Source organism: Podarcis muralis, chromosome 2 (genome assembly GCF_964188315.1).
Source record: "Podarcis muralis chromosome 2, rPodMur119.hap1.1, whole genome shotgun sequence".
In the NCBI taxonomy this organism is placed as follows: Eukaryota; Metazoa; Chordata; class Lepidosauria; order Squamata; family Lacertidae; genus Podarcis; species Podarcis muralis.
The window spans coordinates 111,083,276-111,107,076 of record NC_135656.1 but is presented as its reverse complement, the minus strand read 5'-3'; the positions used below and the strand labels follow the sequence as shown (position 1 = coordinate 111,107,076).

The 23,801-nt window shown below is 44.7% G+C and overlaps 2 protein-coding genes across 2 annotated transcripts; both read left to right on the top strand.

Moving 5' to 3' along the window:
• Positions 1-1,425: 1,425 nt before the first annotated feature.
• Positions 1,426-10,522, top strand: LOC114592016 (zinc finger protein RFP-like). Its single transcript, XM_077923080.1, has 8 exons — positions 1,426-1,949; positions 2,981-3,076; positions 3,701-3,931; positions 4,388-4,410; positions 6,048-6,169; positions 6,907-6,951; positions 7,019-7,057; positions 9,209-10,522. Exons 1-8 carry the CDS (start codon positions 1,530-1,532, stop codon positions 9,757-9,759), a joined length of 1,527 nt encoding a protein of 508 aa, XP_077779206.1. The 5' UTR covers positions 1,426-1,529; the 3' UTR covers positions 9,760-10,522.
• A 3,202-nt stretch (positions 10,523-13,724) lies between these two features.
• LOC114595475 (zinc finger protein RFP-like) lies at positions 13,725-23,622 on the top strand. Its single transcript, XM_077922109.1, has 7 exons — positions 13,725-14,594; positions 16,879-16,974; positions 17,605-17,835; positions 18,008-18,030; positions 19,623-19,744; positions 20,494-20,538; positions 22,297-23,622. Exons 1-7 carry the CDS (start codon positions 14,175-14,177, stop codon positions 22,866-22,868), a joined length of 1,509 nt encoding a protein of 502 aa, XP_077778235.1. The 5' UTR covers positions 13,725-14,174; the 3' UTR covers positions 22,869-23,622.
• The last annotated feature ends 179 nt before the right edge of the window (positions 23,623-23,801 follow it).

The following is a 23,801-nucleotide window of genomic DNA, read 5'->3' as shown; positions in this document are numbered from 1 at the left end:
ATATCAAATCCAAACTCCTTCTTCTTCTTCTTCTTCTTCTTCTTTCTCTCTCCCCCTGCCCCCATGCAAGTTGTCTGTCCTGGGGGAAATCTGGATCGTGGCCTCCTGTTGTTTGGGGGAACGAGGTTCACGGAAAGAAGGTTTCAGTTTCATTCTTCCTGTCCTTCATTAATACTCAGTGGAGTTTTCAGAGTTCTATATATGAAAAAGTCTGCAGTTGTTTCCATAGAAGGAGAAATCCGATATTCAGCAATGCTTCTGTTTTGTGTGTTTTGTGTGTGTTTGTTTTTGCAGTTTTGTATTAATGAAGACATCATAGTGAAAGGAAACACCATGAACATCTGAACATGAATAAAACAGTGAATGTTTATCATTGGAGAATAAAGGAATCATTCCATTTTTGATGCAGGGTGTTCCTCTCCACCCCTAAACCTTCCCAAACAGGGTAAAAAATATTTCCGGGGCCATTTCCTTGGTTCAGCAAAGATACAACTGTCAGTCACTCCGGCCCCCAGTGCAATTGTGGAAGCTGCAGCTAGAGACTGACTGTGTGTCTCTAAATTATGAACAAAGACCAGCGACCTTTTTAATGCTGGCAAAGGATATGTCTTCACTCTCTCAGCAATGCCCCATTCTGTCGCAAGAAGATCTTCCAGATCAACGAGACACAACTGAATGTGACAGGAAGAAGCAAAATCTAATGTGGGTGGCATCAAATCCTATAAAACAGGTTGGAGGGGCAAGATTTCAAGGACAGCATAGGGAACTTGGTGGAGCCAGCTGAACCCTATCCCGTGTTTTTTCTCTCCAATAATTTTTCCTACAAAAGGCTTTGTGGAGCTTATGCACTCAGAGAAGGGTATATAGAATATGAGCCCATATAAAAGCAGGTGGCATTGTGGTAAAAACATAATGGAACCAGTGCTCCCCACAAAAGCTGATGAAGAAAATACCAACAAATGATGTTTCCCCCCTTACAGAGCTATAGAGCAGTTGCATGAAACAGCCCCAGGTGACTTTTCACTTAGGTGATGTTGTGGGTGGGTTGTTGTTTTTTTGAGGAGGGTGGGTCGGCTGGGTGAGGAAGGAAACTAAACTGCATAAAAGGGGCTGTTAGGGGGTAAGATACTGTATTTTTCGCCCCATAGGGCGCACCGGTCCATATGGCGCACTTAGTTTTTTGGGGGGGAAATCAAGGGGGGGAATTATTCCCCCCCCCCCCCCCGCAGCCATCCCCAAGCTAGAAGAGGGAGATGTATCGGGGTATATAATACAGAGGTTTAAAACGGAAAAGAGAAGATTATATTTCCATTATATGTGTGATTCTCTATGCCTATGCATGCACTTTGAATTCATGGTACGGATGTGAAGCTGCACCCTGTAAGAGTTTCTTCTGGCTTCTGCCAGCATTTCCTATGCTGCTGCTTTGCAAAAACTATGAGTCACCCAGAGGGAGGAAACGGCCCACCCTGTGACTTGAAACTGGAGAAACGAAACTAAAGCTTTTATTCTCATTTCAGGCAGACGAAATGGCAGACGAGAGTCCAGTCCAGAACCTCTGCGAGGAAACGACATGCCCCATCTGCCTGGAGTATTTCACAGATCCAGTGATCATAGACTGCGGCCACATTTTCTGCCAAAGCTGCATCACTGAGGTTTGGGGGAAATCAGACCAAGATGCTTTGTGCCCTCAGTGCAGGGAACCTTGTCAGCAAAGGAATGTCAGGCCCATCCGGCAACTAGCGAGCATTGTGGAAATAGCCAAGAAATTCAGCCTTCAGATGGCCAAAGGGGCGGAAGCGCTGGGAAGGGTTTGCGAGCGACACCAGGAGCCCCTGAAGCTCTTCTGCGAAGACGACCAAGCCCCCATCTGTGTGGTGTGCGACAAATCCAAGGAGCACAGGAAGCACAAAGTGATCCCAAAGGAGGAGGCCTTTGAAGAGTATCAGGTAGGGAGCTGTAGGATGGGGACCAGGCTTCCAAGGGATGCTCAGTTATCCTAGGGATGGGGGAAATATTTCAGCCTGAGAGCCGCATTTTTCTCTTTGCGAAATTCGGGCGGGGCATGTGGGTGGGTGTTTTTGTCCCAAACGCTGCTGGTTATTGGGGCCTGAGGCAAAAGTGGACAGAGCAACACTTGAAAATTTCACCTTTTTGCAATAGGCTAGTTCCTACAAACGTTCTCATTGCCGCTCTGTCCGCCATCTAAGTAAGCAGGAAGCATTAGTGGAGTTCAGGGAAACATTTTGTCAGGCAAAAAAGACTTGAGGAGGATGTGAACTGGAGCTGGCGAATGTTCCAGCCTGGGGAGAGGCCGGAAGCGAGTTAGGAGCTGCAGGACTCACTATCTTCTACTGAGCATTCAGTAGCAGGAACATTCGCAAGAAGTTCCAAGAGAACTTGGAAAATGCTCATTTTAACCATCTCCCACCTTTTCCTGCCCCAGGAGCCCAGAGAACTACCAGGGCAGGGAAACACTGGAAGGCTGATCTGAGGGCCGTAGCTCAACAATAGAGCTTCTGCTTTGACTGAAGAAGGTCCCAGGTTCATTCCTTAGCATTGTTATGTAGGGCTGGGGACAGCCTTTGCCCCAAAGCAACTTTCTGTCGGTATAGAAAACAGACCAGAGGTCTGACTCTGTATGAGCCAGCCTTGTGGAAGCATTTGATGTTCCCCAGATCCCAGCAGTTCCTCTTTTTCTCTAGTCTCAGAATTTATGTTGCGAAACGGATGTTATGCCCACCATTTTTTGCTCCGGATAGTCCCCCCACAATGGTCTAGGAGGTCTGCCTGGTGGAAAGGTTGTCAGGAGCTTCGGCTGGTGGCCGAATCTAATTCCACGTTGAGAACGGAAGTTTCCTAGAAGCTGCGCGTAGACTCTTTTCAACTTTCATGTTCTTGGTTTCTTGAACAGACATGCCTGTTACAGTTTATATCTTTGCTGCCAAAACTAACCCAAATGCCTTTTTGGCCACCCCAGGGTAAAATCCTGTGGCATTTGGAGTTCCTGAACAAAAAGAGAGAAGAAATTCTGTCTTCTCAACTGAATGGGGAGACCGAAAGCCAGAATCTGCTGGTAGGTGCAAATCTTCTTGCCTCTCCAGGATGGTTATACTTGACAGAGTGAGGCCTTAATTCTTCGCTTGCACAGTGTCCCAGGTTTGATCACTGGCATTATCAATTAAATGGATATTGGGTGGTAGAGTTGGGAAAGGTCTCTGCTTCAGAGCTTGAAGAGCAGCTGCCTGCAAGTTTAGACAACATTCAGCAGGATAGGCTAAAACTGGTTGGGTTGTCTAGGGGCGAATGTAGTCCTCGAGTCCAAAAATGCCAGCCATGCCAGCATTAATCCTTTAAGAATGAACCCCAGAAAGCCAGTCTTCCTCCTTCTCGTCACTTCCTCACGGCCCTACTATTAGGCAGAGTGAGGTGGCCAAGGCAGGCTGAAGATGCCAGGGAATAGAGAGCAGCAGCAGCTTAATAGATCGGTAGGTGAGCAGCAGGAAAATATTGAGGACAGAGGCAAGCAAAGAGGCCGTGTCCTGCTAAGTTAGCCTGCCTGCTGCTCTCAGCTGTGACTGAACTTCTGTACCTTTGTGAGTGTTGAAGTAAACATCAGCTGCCCTGCCAGTCAGGTTGTGCACATGGAATTAAGGGGACATCTAAACGTCTTTGTCTGGCCATGACTCTCTCCTTGCAGAAGCAGACAGACATGGAGAGGCAGGAAATCATGGCCGATTTCCAGCAATTGCACCAGTTTCTGGAAGAACAAGAGCACCTCGTGCTGGCTCAATTGAAGGAACTGGACGATGAGATTAAAAACTGTAGGAATCAATATATTGCCAAACTCTGTGAGGAAATGGCCTCCCTTGACAACCTAATCAGGCAGCTGGAGGAGAAACAGAAGCAGCCAGTGACTGACTTCTTGCAGGTGAGCAATGGTGGAACAATACCATCCAGGTTGTCCTCTGGGGAAGGGCTGTACCACCACACACTCTGTTCATTGATCTATAGAAGTACCGTATTTTTCGCTCTAGACGCATCAGACCACAAGACGCACCTAGTTTTTGGAGGAGGAAAACAAGAAAAAAAATATTCTGAATCCCAGATGCCAGAACAGCAAGAGGGATCGCTGTGCAATCCCTCTTGCTGTTCTAGCTTCTGGGATAGCTGCGCAGCCTGCATTCGCACCATAAGACGCACACACATTTCCCCTTACTTTAGGAGTGGGAAAAGAGAGTTTTATAGAGCAAAAAATACGGTATTTACAGTAGGCGTGTGCACTTCAGTATTTGGTTGATATATAAAGCAAAGGGGAAACTAATAAACTGCTGGAGGCAACTGGTGCAAGGGACTGAATTTCTCTCCTTCTGTCTCTTCCATCTAGAATATGAGAAGCATCCTGGAAAGGTATGTGGCTTTGTTATGAATATTAATATGTATAATATTAATTTCCTTCCTTGGAGGTAAGGGATAAATTGATTTGGTCTATACTTTTATGTGAACTAATCTAATTCACAGTTTACAGACTAATAAGCAGATCAGAAAACAGTTACCAATCTGATTGCATACTTTTACAAATTTTGTGATTCATGTTTTCGTTTAAAAAATCCACCTAAAACTGTGTATCTCATGCAGGGAAATGTACAAAAAGCACATTGGGGGATGCATAGAACAGCATACAAAAATGGATAGGATTTTGGGGGGAGAATGTACAGTGGTACCTCTGGTTACGTACTTAATTCGTTCTGGAGGTCTGTTCTTAACCTGAAACTGTTCTTAACCTGAAGCACCACTTTAGCTAATGGGGCCTCCTGCTGCTGCCGCGCCGCCGGAGCACAATTTCTGTTCTTATCCTGAAGCAAATTTCTTAACCTGAAGCACTATTTCTGGGTTAGCGGAGTGTGTAACCTGAAGCGTATGTAACCCTAGGTACACTGTATATAAAATGCATATTTTAGGAAGGAGTGATGATATTTCTTCACCTACTGTATACTTCATATCATAGCAGAGTTGTTGTTGGTGGTGGATTATTAGATTTCTTACTTGCCCTCCACTGTCAGGTTCCAGGGCAGCTTGTGAATTAAAATACAATATCAAAAATAGTTAAAACAAATTTCAATCCAAGAAAACAGGGTGGGCCTAAAGTACATCTCCTAGATGACAAAGGCCAGGGTAAAGAGATGCTCTTAATTAATTACTGTATACATTATGTACAGACATAATTTGTTGGAGAAAATATTGGTTCACCTGGAGAAAATATTGTTGGAGAAAATATTGGTTCACCTGGATCCTCGACCAAATTGGGCCGATTTATACCCTGTTCTGATCAGGCAGAAGCAGCGACAAATCACAACTTTGTCACAAGTTAATCAGGCACTTCTGACCTAGCTATAATTTTAAACATGGTACTGTATGCAACATGTGCGCCAAAATTTCAGACAGATTGTTTGAAAATATTTCTGCATCTTCACAGTAAAGTTGATTTTTTAAAAAGAGGTAAAATAGATTACGGATTGATCATTTATATGTAATTTTTAATTGAAAAAAATGTTTATGTAAATTTACACTTTATACTCTCCACCCCCTTATACCTCATTTTCTAGTTTGTAATAGGTCTTTGTAATGGTCTCAGGGCAGACAATACCATTAGTTGCTATCACAGGGCTCATCCACACTTCTGTTTTTCCCGTTATTTCTAGGAACAGGTCCGAGAGGCTTTTCTTTTGCCCCACCGCTTTTCCTGGGAAAACCTGCTGCTTATCACTGAATTGGAAGAAGCATAAATCAGCAGAAAACCCGATAAATGTTTGCTTCTATTCAGCTGTCAACCCACAGAAAACCTGACTGACCTTTGTTCCGATTCAGTGGTAAACAGCGGGGGCTTTTGTGGGGGAAATGGGGAAAATGAAAGAAAAACCTATCATGGACGAGCCCTTGGTATCTTCCTGCTGTTCCCACTTTTCTCCTTCATTCTGACGACTGAATTAAGAATGACTTGAGAATGACCAGATGGAGCACAATAAACCTCACTTTCTTCTTCCTAGGTGTAATAAAAATAAGAATAGAACCATGAACGCAATAGCTTTTACTCCTGGATTAAAACGGCAAATAGATAATTTCTCCAAAATACATCCTTTTTTGGAGAAGGAGACCAAGAAATTCAAAGGTAACAAGGGTCATTGTATGATGTTTTAGAATTGGGATAGATTAGATAGCTAAATAGCTAGATAGATAGATAGATGATAGATAGATAGAAGATAGCTAGATAGCTAGATAGATAGATGATAGATAGATGATAGATAGATAGATGATAGATAGATAGATAGATAGATAGATAGATAGATAGATAGATAGATAGAGTTGCATGCCATGCCAGTTTCCAAACGGTGAATATTCTGGGATCCCAGGCTGCTTCCCCAGGGTTCGAGTTTCCTATTGGCAAGTGAGGCACAGCAAAGACTGTGGTGTCTTTAGGATATATGGTTTATTTACACATATAGGTACTCTGAGCCTATGATGGAGGGGTTCACAGGCACCCCAAGAGAGTCTTGTTTCTCCCATAGCCACAGTCTGTCACAAACAGGAACCCACCATCGTGCTCTGATTCTCTTTCCATCTTGCTGCCTTTTGCAGCCTGTCACATCCCTCAGCTGTACTCCAAAATACTGGTTTTGTCTTCTAACTCTCTCAGAGCTGGGGGAGGCAACTCTTCTCTGTGTCCCCCACTCCAAACATGCTTTCATAACACTTAATGCTAATGCTGGAAGAGGGAGGAAGATGGAGTACTATGGCTAAATTTTAGATTTACGCCTGAACACTCTTGCAAACATTCTAAATTTAAAGCAATGCCCTTGGAGCCAAGTATGAGTACTGACTTTTTTCTCATTTCACTTTTTTCCTCAGACGTTGTGCTCTCTGGACCTCAAGAAAAGAAAGGTACATTTCCAGGTTTGGCAGATCTTTAAACAATTTTTGCAGATGAGATATGGGAGGGTTTTGCACTTCAATCTCCCAGCAGCACAAGATTGCTGGGGTCCCAAGCTGCCTCCCCTGAGTTCGTATTTCCTTTTGGGAAATGAGAGACAGCAGAGACTGTGGTGTCTTTAGTATATATGGTTTATTCCCACATATATAGAATCTGAGCCTACGATGGAGGGGTTCACAACACGGACACCCCAAGAGAGTCTTGTTTCTCCCACTGCCACAGCCTTGCATTCAAAACAGGAATCAACCATCATGCTCTGATTCTCTTTCCAACTTGCTGCCTTTTACAGCCTGTCACATCCCTAAACTCTGCTCTACTTCAAAACTCTGGTTTTGTCTTCTAACACTCTCAGAACTGGAGGGCTGGGAAGCAAGCAAGAGTAACTGAAGCTTGACATTTGAGTGTTCTTTTTTTCTATTTCTCTATTCAAAATTCTGAGTAATATTCATTATTTGGCATTGATTTTTCTGAAACACTCCCCCCGTCCCAATGTTTTCATAAAATGTAATGGGAATGCTGGAATGCTGTGGCTTGCTGAAGTCAGCTGGGAGTTCACCACACCTCAACTGGTGTGTGTTATGAGCACAGCAAGCGGAGTCATCAGAGATTTCCTTCTCCCATCTGAACAACATCTTCCAGAGTTCGTTAAGGGGGAAACTCCTCCCACACAGTTCAAAGTAACCAAGTATTTAATGTCTCCAGACATCATCTTTGAAGTAAAGATACGTATGAGCAGATCCATTGACACTGATCACCGTGCTAGCTAATGCTTCTGTGCAAAACCCACGGCCTTTTCCCCCTGAGTCTCACAGAGTCAGACCCTGACAGCAAATGGGACAGGGCACAGACAAGACAGAGAGGATGAAAGCAATGCCCCAGAGGCTACTATTCCTGTCTCTACATGTGGGCATATTTCCTGGACCAATGGGAGGGTGAATGACTCCACAAGTCGCACACTTGACCTGCTGGTGTTGCTATGGCAACCCAGTGCACCCGGCTCCCTTATCTCAGGGCATCCAGTCGTGGGAAATGTGCTCCTCAAGCCACGAGCCCCAAGCACATTACAGCAACATGGAAGACATCAAACGGTCATATACGATCAATACATTTTAAATTTTGGCGAGAACACACTTCCAAGCACTCCAAATCTATTTTTTTAAAAATAACTTTTTAATTAGATTTTCCACAGTGATAACACAAACCACAAAGCAAACTGATACACAAAAACAGAAAGAGAAAAAGAAAAAAGAGAAACTAAAAAGGGGGAACAATAAACAGATAAGCAATAACAACAAACTTAATTCTTCACAAATCCAACCTTTTAAACATCTTGGTTGACTTCCCCAAATCCCTCCCTTCTGAGTTTCCTTGTAATTAAAAGTAACAGCTTTCCATTATCATTATTAAACTAAAACAATTTCCAGTTATAGTCCATCTTATTCACTTTTCTTAACATTCTAAATCCCATTTATTTAATTATAACTTGATTTAATCCTAGGCCTATTTGTTTCTTTCAAGTAATTTCTAATTTTTTATATTACAATATTTATTCAAATAGTCCTTGAATTTCCTCAAGTCCTCTTGAAACTCCTCTTCTTTCTGGTCTTGGCTAAATTTTAGATTTTGGCATGAACACACTTCCAAGCACTCTAAATCTAAAGCATTACCTAGGAGCTAAGTGTGAGTCTCAACTTCTTCCTCAAATCGGTTTTGTTCCTTAAGCGTTGTGCTCCCTGGACCTCAAGTAAAACATATGGTTCCAGATTGGGCAGCGTTACTTCAGCTGTCTGGACCTCCAGAAAAGAAAGTACATTTCCAGGTTGGGTAGGGTTCTTTGTTTTGGGTTTTACATGTGAGATTGGGAGAAGGGCTGAGCACAGGAGCACAGGAAGCAGCTTTTCTGCAGAGCCAAGACAACTGCCCATCTAGCTTCATATTGCCAAGAATGACTGGCAACAGCTCTCCAGGGTTTTATCCAGGGAACTCACCCTACAGGGATTGAACCAGGGACCTTTGCAAGCAAGCCTACCTCAGAGCTAGCATCCTTGCCCTCAAGGGGCGTTCCCTGAGTTTCTGAACTGACCTGCATGGGGGAGCGATTTCCCACCCCCCACCCCATTAGTACATTGGCTTTTCAAACCTCCTCCTCACTCAGAGCTGCACAAAACTTGGATGCAGGTTTTGGGTGCTGCCTCCCTAATTATTTCCTTTCTCTTGTAGGTGAAGACATGGCCATTCCTAAACTAGTCCTAACAGTGTATGGCGAAGCAACAGCCCAAGGAATGTATGGCCAAGCAACACCCATGTATAGGAACCAACCACGGGGTGTCTCCAAATCCTCAAATAAGAACATTAGTAGTTGTTCCTATGTTATAGGAGTTGAGAGAATCACCTCGGGGACCCATTCCTGGAAAGTGGACGTGGGGAACGAGAACTTCTGGGCTGTGGGGGTTGTTAAGGAGTCTTTAAGGGGTCACAATATTGTCAATTTGAATCATGAAATTGGCATCTGGGCTATTGGGAGGATTTCTAATGATGCATATTATGCTTCCACTTCTCCTGGAATATCTCTGGAACCATCACCCTCGGCCAGCACACGACCCCTTAAGTATAGCACATATGGGATTTGGCCAAATAGGATCCGTGTGGTTGTGAAATATGAAGCAGGATTAGTAACCTTCTATGAGGCGGACTCAAATAATGTTCTCTTTACCTTCAATGCTTTGTTTTCTGGGGAGAAAATCAGCTCCTTTCTCTGTGTGGGGAAATGAGATGAGGTTGCCATTTGGTGCAAACTTGACAGGCCACCGGGAGGTGCCAAGTCCTTTAAAACCAGGGCTGGGTGGGGAAGTGTAAAAAACAGCATGGGGGTCAGGAGGAAGGAACTGAATCCTCTCCCCACCCATACTTTCCTTCCTCAAAGGTCTGGGGAAATAACTTTTTTGGGGGGTGGGTATGTGTGGTGTGGAAAGGACTCAGCATATTAAGTCCCCACCCCAAACTGCCAACTTCTTTAGAGGGAATTAGTAACAGTCTGACTCTATCATGCAGTGTTATTGCTGTCAAGTCTGAATGGGCCCTGCAGGCTTTCCCCTCCAAATAGCGCTCTGTTGTGGGAAACAAAACACATGAAAACTGCCATTCAGACACAGCTTCAGGAGGAAATAGTAGCTGAAGAGGGGAGGCTTTTCAACGAGGAACTGGCATGAGGCCCTGATCCAGATTGGCAGCGTGCTTCGGATCACAACCCCATAGCTATATTTTATTTGGAAAAGAAACACACAAAATTATTAAAAAGGAATTGATGATTAAAAAGGAATTGTCTGCAAATACATGATACACAAATAGAGACTTGATATGGGGGCATTTAAATGCCCCCTTAATTATCTAAAGAGGTGGGTTGTTTTATGTGCTTCATGTAGTTGTTCTGTGTCTTTTTATAATTGTTTAATTGTTGTCGCTCACTCTAGGACCTGATGTTGAAAGGTGTGTAAGAAACCTTGTAAATAAATAAAAGCAATTCCGCTTACTGCATTTGTGCGTGCCATTAATCGCTTAATGTCCAAACTGCTCTGGCTGTGGTAGTGGCCCAAAGGGCCACAATGAATGTGATAATGTGAACCCCTATAAATCCTTCAATATACTTCTAATAGAGAAGTTATGATAACCTGTTGCTTTAAGAAACTGAGGATTTTGCAAGATGCCGCCCCCCCCCACTGGGACAGAAGGGCAGCTAATACGTGAATCACGAAGATACAGCTCATAAGTTAGAACGCAAGTTGATACACGCCGTGCAAATGGCTGCACGTAACACAGGTTCCCAACATGCGTACTAACACAATGTAACAGAGCACGGTGAGAATCAAAGTTTAGTTAGGGCTCTCTTCCTGAAGGGAGGGGAGTGGTTGTGGGCGGGAGACAGAGCCCCGCCTCTAGCCCCGCCTCCCACTCACCTGGCTGGCGCCCACGCCCATCGGCAGGCACCCAGCCAGGTGCCCCTTCGCAGCCTTAATACGGCGGCGGCGGCAGCCCCTCCTCGGCCTCACTCTCGTCGTCCCGTCGCGATTCAGGATCTACTCATCAGGATCTCCTCTTCCGCGCGCCTAGCTGAGCGACCACGTGGAGCCTGTGCTTTGAAGAGGACTTTTAAAAGGGAGGTTTCGCCTTGTTGTTGCTGTTGTCCGAGCTAACCTAGCATTTCCCTACTGCTCCCCCCTCATTCTTCCTTATTTTCTCCTTAATATTTCCAAAGCCTTTTCCCATTGTTTTCGTCTGCTGAGCTTATTTAGTTCCGGAAATACTACGTTACCCTTAAGACTTTACTTCTAGTGTTCTCCGCCTCCCGATTATACTGCCTAAAAGTTCTCTTTTTCTTTTGGGCGCATGTTTCTGGGTTAGCGACTTTGTTTTCCCCCCACAGTGTGTGTTCTGTGCGTGTGGGCTACGTCTTGCGACTTGGTTTCTGCCACTACGTGTGTCTGGTGCGTGTGTGCTCCTCGGTAATTCCCGGAGCTCTGCACCAACAGCGCGAATAGTTGCGCTATTTCTATACTGCCCAGTTTTCTTCACTGCCTGGTTACTTTCCTTTTATTTGTCTTATTGCTCTGTCTTGCCTTGGCCACGTGCGCTTGCGGCTGCATCCGCCTACCTACCTTTGATTGACAAGTGATACTATCCTCTCTGCCTCAACGTCCTTTTAAAACTTGCTTTCAAAGACAGTGGGTTCCGTGCCGGCTAATTTGGGCTTTTCAGCGCTCCTCCGACCTACGGATAGCCACTCTGTGTGTGTGTGTGTGTGTGTGTGTGTTGTTCATTGCTGCGGTGATTGTGGCGGTGTTCCTCAGCGCCCTGGCGATCTAAGGAGAGACATTCTGTGTGTGTGTGTGTGTCTGTGCTTACAGTATCACTGTGCTTGCTGTATTTAAATTTCCCTGCCTGTGAATGTATGGAGCTGTGAAGCGTCTTTTGAATCTCAGCTGCTAGTCAGCTGCTAGGGGGCTCCGCTGCCGACCTGGGGTTCGTCACGGCGTGTGTGTGTTTGTGGTCGGGGTCAATTAGATCAACCAATACATAGCATCGGGAGCGCTATATATAAGCCTTGGCTAGCTCTGCTCCTTACTTTTTCATTGCTGCACCATTTATAGTTGTTAAAGTGGTTTGTGCGTGGTTGTGAACAACGTTGCTTATTCTCTCCGGTTTGTTCCTCTTCGTTTCCCCTGTGAGGAAGGCGTGCAGGCACATTAGCCCTGTTTCTACAGCTGCCCCCCCCCCCCTGTTTTGGCTTGAGTTGCCCCTCCTCCCCCTTTGCCTGCGACTCTGTGCGTTTAAACCCAGCCTCTCTTTTGCCTTTTAAATAGTATTTTGTTGACGGGCTTTGCCAGGCAAGGCTGCTTCTGCCCCTTGGAGTTTATTTAACTATAAAATCCTGTATACCCCCCCCTCTCCCCCCACCTTCTCTCTTCATTTTATGTCTTTCCTAATTTTGATCTCTGTATAGCTTGTTGCACCTCCATAGCTGTTATTGGTGTTTAAGACAGAAAAGAGAAGATTCTATTTTCATTGTATGCCTATGCATGCTTATTACTAATGTATTTGTGTATTTGTGTATATATGTTGAAGATCTGCCATGTTGCTACAAAATTAATCAATCTAACCCCCCGAAAGGGGGAAAGGTGAAATTAGGAATTTGAGTCTTTGTAGAGAAGTCACAGTATGTGGAGGAATTAAGGAACAAAGAGAAGCAGGAATTGTAAATAAGTAAACAAGCGAGGGCATTTGGACAGAGCAGATCGACCATCTCCGTATCACCAAAAACAATACGTCAGAAATTTAAATGAAAACGTACATGAAAGTCAGAGATGCATTAGCTGAGAGTCCTGCGACTAGATGACGCGTGGGATCCCTTCCATCTCTACAATTCTGTCATTCTTTATACATGGGGACAGCAAATTTTAAAATAATCAGTACTGTACAATTGAAATAGAAATGCAGTCAATCTTACTGCATCAGGGGGAAAGACTGTGTCTTCCTGCTCAGTATGCTGACTGGATGCTAACTGTGAACACGGGCAGTGCCAGGGTGCCAACTGCTCTCCCTTCTCAGGGCTCTTTATCCTTAAACACAACTTGGATTGGATGCTCCTTCAGATAGAGACAGTGTGGTATAGTGGTTACGGCCCTGGATCAGGATGGGGAGTTCAGGGCAGACACACACAATATAAACACATGAAATCATAAACTTAAGCAAACACGCATGTGGTTTTGCTTTTCTTTCTTTGGGCTTATTTACTTTAATTTTATTTTGATCTAAAAGCCTAATCATATCAGCTTAAAGTAAAGGTACCCCTGCCCGTACGGGCCAGTCTTGACAGACTCTAGGGTTGTGCGCCCATCTCACTCAAGAGGCCGGGGGCCAGCGCTGTCTGGAGACACTTCCGGGTCACGTGGCCAGCGTGACATCGCTGCTCTGGCGAGCCAGAGCCGCACACGGAAACGCCGTTTACCTTCCCGCCAGTAAGCGGTCCCTATTTATCTACTTGCACCCGGGAGTGCTTTCGAACTGCTAGGTTGGCAGGCGCTGGGACCGAGCAACGGGAGCGCACCCCGCCGCGGGGATTCGAACCGCTGACCTTTCGATCGGCAAGCCCTAGGCGCTGAGGCTTTTACCCACAGCGCCACCCGCGTCCCTTCATCATAGTTGTCGCCAAATCCTGTTAACATTTGGGACTGGAGCAACAGTGTTTGCAAGAAGAAACTGTCTGAGAACTTGGGGTGGGAGACAGGAAACCAATTCTTCCCTCACTGATTCCTTCTCGAGTAAACAATTGTTTTTCTCAGTCTTTACTTCCTTTTTCTTCCTGCTCCTGTCAGTTATTATTTGACCTTTTACTAGCATCATGATGGCCACATGGCTCTCCCATAATTTTTCCTGGGGACTGTAGTTAGTTAAGGGTGCTGGGAAGTGTAGCTTTTTGGGGTGAACGGCCATTGCCAGGATTCTTTGGCAGACACCGTGCGCTTTGCATTCATGGTACAGATGTAAAGCTGCACACTGTAACGGTTTCCCCCAGCTTATGCTGTTTCTTTTCAAAAACTATGAGTCACCCAGGGGGAGGGAAAGGCCCGCCCTGTAACTTGAAACTGGAGAAAGGAAACTAAAGCTTTTGTTCTCATTTCAGGCAAACGAAATGGCCGACGAGGGTCCAGTCCAGAACCTCTGCGAGGAAACAACATGTTCCATCTGCCTGGAGTATTTCACAGATCCAGTGATCATAGACTGCGGCCACAATTTCTGCCAAAGCTGCATCACCGAGGCTTGGGGGAAATCAGACCAAGATGCTTCGTGCCCTCAGTGCAGGGAACCTCATCAGCAAAGGAATTCCAGGCCCAACCGGCAACTGGCGAGCATTGTGGAAATAGTCAAGAAATTCAGCCTTCAGGCGGCCAAAGGGGTGGAAGTGCTGGGAAAGGTTTGCGAGAGACACCAGGAGCCCCTGAAGCTCTTCTGCGAAGACGACCAAGACCCCATCTGTGTGGTGTGCGACAAATCCAAGGAGCACAGGAAGCACAAAGTGATCCCAAAGGAGGAGGCCTTTGAGGAGTATCAGGTAGGGAGCTGTAGGATTGGGGGCCAGGCTTCCAAGGGATGCTCAGTTATCCTAGGGATGGGGGAAATATTTCAGCCTGAGGGCTGCATTTTTCTCTCTGCGAAATTCGGGCGGGGCATGTGGGTGAGTGTTTGTGTCCCAAACGCTGCTGGTTATTGGGGTGGCGATGTTTTTATTTTGCTTAATGTATGTAGGGTTTGGTGTCAGCATTGCTCATGCTGTTCATTTGTGTTTCTTTGGTGGTGAGAGAGGTTGGGGTTGGCCTAGGGTGTGGTTGTTTGTTTGTGATTGGCTGTGGTGATCTTTGTTTTCGTGTGTGAGTGGGGTGGCTCCCCTTTTATCACATACACAGCCCAACAAGACAGTGACAATAATCCACCAACAGCATACAAATCAATATGGCTAACCTGGTTCCTTTGCATTGTTATGTAGGGCTGGGGACAGCCTTTGCCCCAAAGCAACTTTCTGTCGGTATAGAAAACAGACCAGAGGTCTTACTCTGTATGAGCCAGCATTGTGGAAACATTTGGTGTTCCCCAGGTCCCAGCAGTTCCTCTTTTTCTCTAGTCTCAGAATTTATGTTGGGAAATGGTTGTTATGCCCACCATTTTTTTGCTCAATGGTCTAGGAGGGCTGCCTGGTGGAAAGGTTGTCAGGAGCTTCGGATGGTGGCCCAGCTACGCCCCTATCTGGACATGAATAGCCTAACTACTGTTGTCTATGCTTTGGTAACCTTAAGGTTAGATGACTGCAATGCGCTATATGTAGGGCTGCCTCTGAAGACGGTTTGGAAACTTCAGCTGGTGCAGAATTCAGTGGCCAGGTTGCTCACTGGAGCAAGACAGCTTGAGCATATTACAAAAAATCCTAGTATGACTCCACTGGCTACAAATTAGTTACCAAGCCCAATTCAAAGTGCTGGTTTTGACCTATAAAGCCTTAAATGGCTCAGGACCGCAATACCTCAAGGACCGTCTCTTCCCATATGAACCTACCCGGACCCTGAGATCATCTTCTGAGGCCCTCCTTCATGTGCCCCCTCCTTGAGAGGTCAGGAGGGTGGCAACACGAGAACAGGGCCTTCTCTGCAGTGGCTCCCCATCTGTGGAATGCTCTTCCCAGGGAAGTCCGCCTGGTGCCTTCATTATACACCTTTAGCTGCCAGGCAAAAACGTTATTTTTAACCAGGCCTTTGGTTGATTTGATTGACATCCTATGCCCTTTTAAAAAGTGGTTCTTTTTTGGTGGGTATGGAGTTGTTTTTATTTTGATTATATATTTTGTGGTATTATATTTGGATTTTGTTCTGGGAACTGCCCTGAGATCTTGAGGTATAGGTCAGCAAATAAAGTAAGTAAGTAAGTAAGTGAGGTTCACAGTAGCCCAATCTTGCATGCAGAAATCCTTAGCATTTCTGTGTTGGGCTGGGAATATACTGGACCTGAAATCCAGTCAGTACAGCCAGTAGTGACTGAGTTGGACCAGAGGTACAAATAACTCAGTGTAAGGCCACTTCCCCTCTTTCTAGATATGTCCAAAACCCCCAGAGCATAGGTATCAGGTATTAGCAATGGAGCCACGTGGCTCACAATTCTGCTGCAGAACCATATCAAAGCTTCCTATTAGCAGAGGCCCAGGAAGTTCTACCTGCAAAATACTGCAAGGGGGAAAAGGAGAAGCAAATCCCGTGAAGTTATGAGTTGTAAAGAGGATGTTATTGGGTCAGTGTGGTTTCTTATGGGGTTACTCGGGGGAACTGGCACCTTTCCCCCCAAATGTGAAAAGTGTGGCACTTCCTGTGATAACTTCATGGTGAATACTGGAAGCTGTTATTCTTAAAAGAAAAAAAGAAAAAGAATGAGCTCTGAATAGGACTGTGCACCAGCCACAACCTCTGGTTCGTACCCCAATTTAACTTTGGAAAAGAGCATGGTTTGGTGCAGAAAATGTGAGAGGGTGACTTGGCTCAGGATCTGAATCCCATACAGATACTTTGTTTTGTGCAAACTTGGTATATGAGAAAACATTTTATATCTTACGCTGTGTCCACATAATTTTGAGTCCCCTTGATTCCCCCCATATTTAATAAGAAAATGATTTATTAACTATATAAATATGCATATGTGAACACTAATCTAATTCCACATGGAGAACGGAAGTTTCCTAGAAGCTGTACATGGACCCTTTTCAACTTTCATGTTCTTGGTTTCTTGAACAGACATGCCTGTTACAGTTTATATCTCTGCTGCCAAAACTAACCCAAATTCCTTTTCGGCCACCCCAGGGTAAAATCCTGCGTCATTTGGAGTTCCTGAACAAAAAGAGAGAAGAAATCCTGTCTTCTAAACTGAATGGGGAGACCGAAAGCCAGAATCTGCTGGTAGGTGCAAATCTTCTTGCCTCTCCAGGATGGTTATACTTGACAGAGTGAGGCCTTAATTCTTCGCTTGCACAGTGTCCCAGGTCTGATCATTGGCATTATCAATTAAATGGATATTGGGTGGTAGAGTTGAGAAAGGTCTCTGCTTCAGACCTTGAAGAGCAGCTGCCTGCAAGTTTAGACAACATTCAGCAGGATAGGCTAAAATTGGTAGGGCTGTCTAGGGGCGAATGTAGTCCTTGAGTCCAAAAATGTCCAGCCATGCCAGCATTAATCCTTTAAGAATGAAGTGAACCCCCCAAAGCCAGTCTTCCTCCTTCTCGTCACTTCCTCACGGCCCTACTATTAGGCAGAGTGAGGTGGCCAAGCCAGGCTGAAGATGCCAGGGAATAGAGAGCAGCAGCAGCTTAATAGATCGGTAGGTGAGCAGCAGGAAAATACTGAGGACAGAGGCAAGCAAAGAGGTCGTGTCCTGCAAAGCTAGCCTGCCTGCCGCCCTCAGCTGTAATTGATGTTCTATACCATTGTGAGTGTTGAAGTAAACATCAGCTGCCCTGCCAGTCAGCTTGTGCACATAGAATTAAGGGGACATCTAAACGTCTTTGTCTGGCCATGACTCTCTCTTTGCAGAAACAGACAGACATGGAGAGGCAGGAAATCATGGCCGATTTCAAGCAATTGCACCAGTTTCTGGAAGAACAAGAGCACCTCGTGCTGGCTCAATTGAAGCAACTGGACGATGAGATTAAAAACTGTAGGAATCAATATATCGCCAAACTCTGTGAGGAAATGGCCTCCCTTGACAACCTAATCAGGCAGCTGGAGGAGAAACAGAAGCAGCCAGTGACTGAATTCTTGCAGGTGAGCAATGGTGGAACAAAACCATCCAGGTTGTCCTCTGGGGAAGGGCTGTTCATTGGTCTATAGAAGTATTTACAGTAGGCATGAGCACTTCAGTATTTGGTAATAATAAACAGCTGGAGGCAACTGGTGCAAGGGACTGAATTTCTCTCATCCTGTCTCTTCCATCTAGAATATAAGAAGCATCCTGGAAAGGTATGTGGCTTTGATATGAATATGAATAATATTAATTTCCGTCCTTGGAGGTGAGGGATAATTTTATTTGGTCTATACTTTCATGTGAACCAATCTAATTCACTGTTTGCAGAAAAATAAGCAGATCAAAAAACAGTTACCTATCTGATTGCACACTTTTACAAATTTGGTTTTGGCTTAAAAAATCCACTGTGTATCTCATGCAGGGAAATGTACAAAAAGCATAGAAGATGGGAGATGCATAGAAGAACATACAAAATGGATAGGATTTTGGGGGGAGAATGTACAGTGGTACCTCAGGTTAAGTACTTAATTTGTTCCGGAGGTCCGTTCTTAACCTGAAACTGTTCTTAACCTGAAGCACCACTTTAGCTAATGGGGCCTCCTGCTGCTGCCGCGCCACTGGAGCACGATTTCTGTTCCCATCCTGAAGCAAAGTTCTTAACCCGAGGTACTATTTCTGGGTTAGCAGTGTCTGTAACCTGAAGTGTATGTAACCCGAGGTACCACTGTATATAAAATGCATATTTTGATGCTATTTCTTCATCTACTGTATACTTCATATCATAGCAGAGTTGTTGTTGGTGGTGGTGGATTATTAGATTTCTTACTTGCCCTCCACTGTCAGGTTCCAGGGCAGCTTGTGGATTAAAATACAATATTAAAAATAGTTAAAACAAATTACACTCCAAGAAAACTGGGTGGGTGCTAAAATACATCTCCTAGATGACAAAGGCCAGGGTAAAGAGAGGCTCTTATTAGTTACTTGTGTGCATTATCTGCAAACATAATTTCTTGCAGTAAATATTCAGTAAGGCTCTGCTCCAGATTCACCCAGATCCTCTACCAAATTGGGCCGATTTATACCCTGTTCTGATCAGGTAGAAGCAGCGACAAATCACAACTTTGTCACAAGTTAATCAGGCACTTCTGACCTAGTTGTAATTTTAAACATGGTACGGTATGCAACGTGTGCGTCAAAATTTCAGGCAGATAGTTTGAAAATCTTTCGGCATCTTCACAGTAAAGTTTATTTTAAAAAAAGAGGTAAAATAGATTACGGATTGATCATTTATATGTAATTTTTAAATGAAAAAATGTGTATGTAAATTTACACTTTATACTCTCCACCCCCTTATACATCATTTTCTAGTTTGTAATAGGTCTTTGTAATGGTCCCAGGGCAGACAATACCATTAGTTGCTATCACAGGGCTCATCCACAAGTCCGCTTTTCCTGTGATTTCTAAGCAAAGGTCCAAGAAGCTTTTCTTTTGTCCCTCCGCTTTTCCTGGGGAAACCTGCTGCTTACCACAGAATTGGAACAAACATAAATCAGCAGAAAACCTGATAAATGTTTGCTTCTATTCAGCTGTAAATCCACAGAAAACTCGACTGACCTTTGTTCCGATTCAGTGGTAAACAGCAGGGACTTTCGTGGGGAAACCAGGGGGAATGAAAGAACAACCTATCATGGACGAGCCCTTGGTATCTTCCTCCTGTTCCCACTTTTCTCCTTCATTCTGACGACTGAATTAAGAAAGACTTGAAATGACCTGATGAGCACAATAAACGTCACTTTCTTCTTCCTAGATGTAATGAAAATAAGAATAAAACCATCAATGCAATAGCATTTCCTCGTGGATTAAAACAGCAAATAGATTATTTCTCCAAAATACATCCTTTTTTGGAGAAGGAGACCAAGAAAGTCAAAGGTAACAAGGGTCATTGTATGATGTTTTAGATGTGGGACAGATTAGATCAATAGATAGATAAATAAATAGATAGATAGATGATAGAGAGAGAGAGAGAGAGAGAGAGAGAGAGAGAGAGATGATTGATAGATAGATGATAGATAGATAGATAGATAGATAGATAGATAGATAGATAGATAGATGATAGATAGATAGATGATAGATAGAGTTGTATGCCATGCCAATTTCCAAACGGTGAATATTCCAGGGGTCCCAGGCTGCTTCCCCAGGGTTCGAGTTTCCTATTGGCAAATGAGGCACAGCAGAGACTGTGGTGTCTTTAGGATATATGGTTTATTAAAATGCTATCTGAGCCTACAATGGAGGGATTCACAGACACCCCAAGAGAGTTTTGTTTCTCCCATAGCCACAGCCTTGCATTCAAAACAGGAACCCACCATCGTGCTCTGATTCTCTTTCCAACTTGCTGCCTTTTACAGCCTGTCACATCCCTAAACTCTACTCCAGAACTCTGGTTTTGTCTTCTAACTCTCTCAGAGCTGGGGGAGGCAACTCTTCTCTGTGTCTCCACCCCGAACATGCTTTCATAACACTTAATGCTAATGCTGCAAGAGGGAGGAAAACGGAGTACTGTGGCTAAATTTTAGATTTAGACACGAACACACTTGCAAACATTCTAAATCTAAAGCATTGCCCTTGAAGCCAAGTCTGAGTATTGACTTTTTCCTCATTTCACTTTTATTTCTTAGACGCTGTGCTCTCGGGACCTCAAGAAAATAAAGGTACATTTCCAGGTTTGGCACATCTTTAAACAATTTTTGCAGATGAGATATGGGAGGGTTTTGCACTTCAATCTCCCAGCAGCACAAGATTGCTGGGGTCCCAAGCTGCATCCCCTGGGTTCGTATTTCCTTTTGGGAAATGAGAGACAGCAGAGACTGTGGTGTCTTTAGGATATATGGTTTATTCCCACATATATAGAATCTGAGCCTACGATGGAGGGGTTCACAACACGGACACCCCAAGAGAGTCTTGTTTCTCCCACTGCCACAGCCTTGCATTCAAAACAGGAATCAACCTTCATGCTCTGATTCTCTTTCTGTCTTGCTGCCTTTTACAGCCTGTCACATCCCTAAACTCTGCTCTACTTCAAAACTCTGGTTTTGTCTTCTAACTCTCTCAGAACTGGAGGACTGGGAAGCAAGAAAGAGTAGCTGAAGCTTGACATTTGAGAGTTCTTTTTTTTCTATTTCTCTATTCAAAATTCTGAGTAATCTTCATTATTTGGCATTGATTTTTCTGAATCACCCCCTCTCCCAATGTTTTCATAAAATGTAATGGGAATGCTGGAATGCTGTGACTTGCTGAAGTCAGCTGGGAGTTCACCACACCTCAACTGGTGTGTGTGTTATGAGCACAGCAAACGAAGTCATCAGAGATTTCCTTCTCCCATCCGAACAGCATCTTCCAGAGTTCGTTAAGGGGGAAACTCCTCACACGCAGTTCAAAGTAACCAAGTGTTTAATGTCTCCAGACACAAGACCAGTCCTTCTGGCCTGAAGTAAAGATATGTACGATCAGATCCATTGACACTCATCACCATGCTAGCTAATGCTTCTGTGCAAAACCCACGGCCTCTTCCCCTGAGTCTCACAGAGTCAGACCCTTGACAGCAAACGGGACAGGGCACAGACAAGACAGACAGGATGAAAGCAATGCCCTAGAGGCTACTATTCCTTTCTCTACATGTGGGCACATTTCCTGGACCAGTGGGAGGGTGAATGACTCTGCAAGTCGCACACTCGACCTGCTGGTGTTGCTATGGCAACCCAGTGCACCCGGCTCCCTTATCTCAGGGCATCCAGTCGTGGGAAATGTGCTCCTCAAGGCACGAGCCCCAAGCGCATTACAGCAACATGGAAGAGCTCAAACGGTCCTATACGATGACTACATTTTAAATATTGGCGTGAACACACTTCCAAGCACTCCTGATCTAAAGCATTACCTTGGAGCCAAGTGTGAGTCTCAACTTCTTCCTCATATCGGTTTTGTTCCTTAAGTGTTGTGCTCCCTGGACCTCAAGTAAAACATATGGTTCCAGATTGGGCAGCGTTACTTCAGCTGTCTGGACCTCCAGAAAAGAAAGTACATTTCCAGGTTGGGTAGGGTTCCTTGTTTTGGGTTTTACATGTGAGATTGGGAGAAGGGCTGAGCACAGGAGCATAGGAAGCAGCTTTTCTACAGAGCCAAGCCAACTGTCCATCTAGCTTCATATTGCCAAGAATGACTGGCAACAGCCCTCCAGGGTTTTATCCAGGGAACTCACCCTACAGGGATTGAACCAGGGACCTTTTGCAAGCAAGCCTACCTCAGAGCTAGCATCCTTGCCCTCAAGGGGCGTTCCCTGAGTTTCTGAACTGACCTGCATGGGGGAGCAATTTCCCACCCCATTAGTACATTGGCTTTTCAAACCTCCTCCTCACTCAGAGCTGCACAAAACGTGGATGCAGGTTTTGGGCGCTGCCTCCCTAATCGTTTCCTTTCTCTTGCAGGTGAAGACAAGGCCATTCCTAAACTAGTCCTAGAAGCGTATGGCCAAGCACCAACTCGAGACACATATATGAAGTCACCATTGTTTGCCTTCCCACCAAGCCCGTATTTGAACCAATCACACGCTATCCCCGTATTCTCAAATAACAACATTAATTGTTGTTCCTATGTTATGGGAGTTGAGAGAATCACCTCAGGGACTCATTCCTGGATAGTGGACGTGGGGAACGAGAACTTCTGGGCTGTGGGGATTGTCAAGGAGTCTTTAAGGGGTCACAATATTGTCAATTTGAATGATGGGATTGGGATCTGGGCTATTGGGAGGATTTCTAATGATGCATATTACGCTTCCACTTCTCCTGGAATAACTCTGGGACCATCACCCTCGATCCACACGGGACCCCTTAAGTTCAACCCAAAAGGGATTCAGCCAAAGAGGATCCGTGTGCTTGTGAACTATGAAGCACAAGTAATACTCTTCCGTGATGCTGACTCAAATAATAATCTCTTTACCTTCTCCCGTGCTTTGTTTTCTGGGGAGAAAATCAGCTCCTTTGTCTGTGTGGGGAAATGAGATGAGGTTGCCATTTGGTGCAAACTTGACAGGCCAGCGGGAGGTGCCAAGTCCTTTAAAACCAGGGATGGGTGGGGAAGTTTAAAAAAACAGTGTGGGGGGTCAGGAGGAAGGAACTGAATCCTCTCCCCACCCATACTTTCCTCCCCCAAACATCTGGGGAAAGAACTTTTTTGGGGGGCGGGTATGTGTGGTGTGGAAAGGGCTCAGGATATTAAGTCCCTGCCCCAAACTGCCAACTTCTTTAGAGGGAATTAGTAACAGTCTGACTCTATCATGCAGTATTATTGCTGTCAAGTCTGAATGGGCCCTGCAGGCTTTCTCCTCCAAATAGCGTTCTGTTGTGGGAAACAAAACACATGAAAACTGCCATTCAGACACAGCTTCAGGGGGAAATAGTAGCTGAAGAGGAGAGGCTTTTCAACGAGGAACTGGCATGAGGCCCTGATCCAGATTGGCAGCGTGCTTCGGATCACAACCCCATGGCTATATTTTATTCAGAACAGAAACACACAAAATAGAAGCATGATTAAAAAGGAATTGTCTGCAAATACATGACACACAAATAGAGACTTGATATGGGGGCATTTAAATGCCCCCTTAATTATCTAAAGAGGTGGGTTGTTTATGTGCTTCAAGTAGTTGTTCTATGTCTTTTTATAATTGTTTAGTTGTTGTCACTCACTCTAGGACCTGATGTCGAAAGGTATGTAAGAAACCTTGTAAATAAATAAAAGCAATTCCGCTTACTGCATTTGTGCGTGCCATTAATCGCTTAATGTCCAAGCTGCTCAGGGTGTGGTAGTGGCCCAAAGGGCCATAATGAATGTGATAATGTGAACCCCTATAAATCCTTCAATATGCTTCTAATAGAGAAGTTATGGTAACCTGTTGCTTTAAGAAACTGAGGATTTTGCAAGATGCCGTCCCCCA

Coding starts and splice junctions, on each gene's coding strand:
- LOC114595475 (XM_077922109.1), top strand. CDS start 14,175: ATGGCCGACGAGGGTCCAGTCCAGAACCTCTGCGAGGAAACAACATGT. Junction 16,975..17,604: donor CCGAAAGCCAGAATCTGCTG/GTAGGTGCAAAT, acceptor CTCTCTTTGCAG/AAACAGACAGACATGGAGAG. Junction 20,539..22,296: donor AAATAAAGGTACATTTCCAG/GTTTGGCACATC, acceptor TTTCTCTTGCAG/GTGAAGACAAGGCCATTCCT.
- LOC114592016 (XM_077923080.1), top strand. CDS start 1,530: ATGGCAGACGAGAGTCCAGTCCAGAACCTCTGCGAGGAAACGACATGC. Junction 3,932..4,387: donor CAGTGACTGACTTCTTGCAG/GTGAGCAATGGT, acceptor TCTTCCATCTAG/AATATGAGAAGCATCCTGGA. Junction 7,058..9,208: donor TCCCAAGCTGCCTCCCCTGA/GTTCGTATTTCC, acceptor TTTCTCTTGTAG/GTGAAGACATGGCCATTCCT.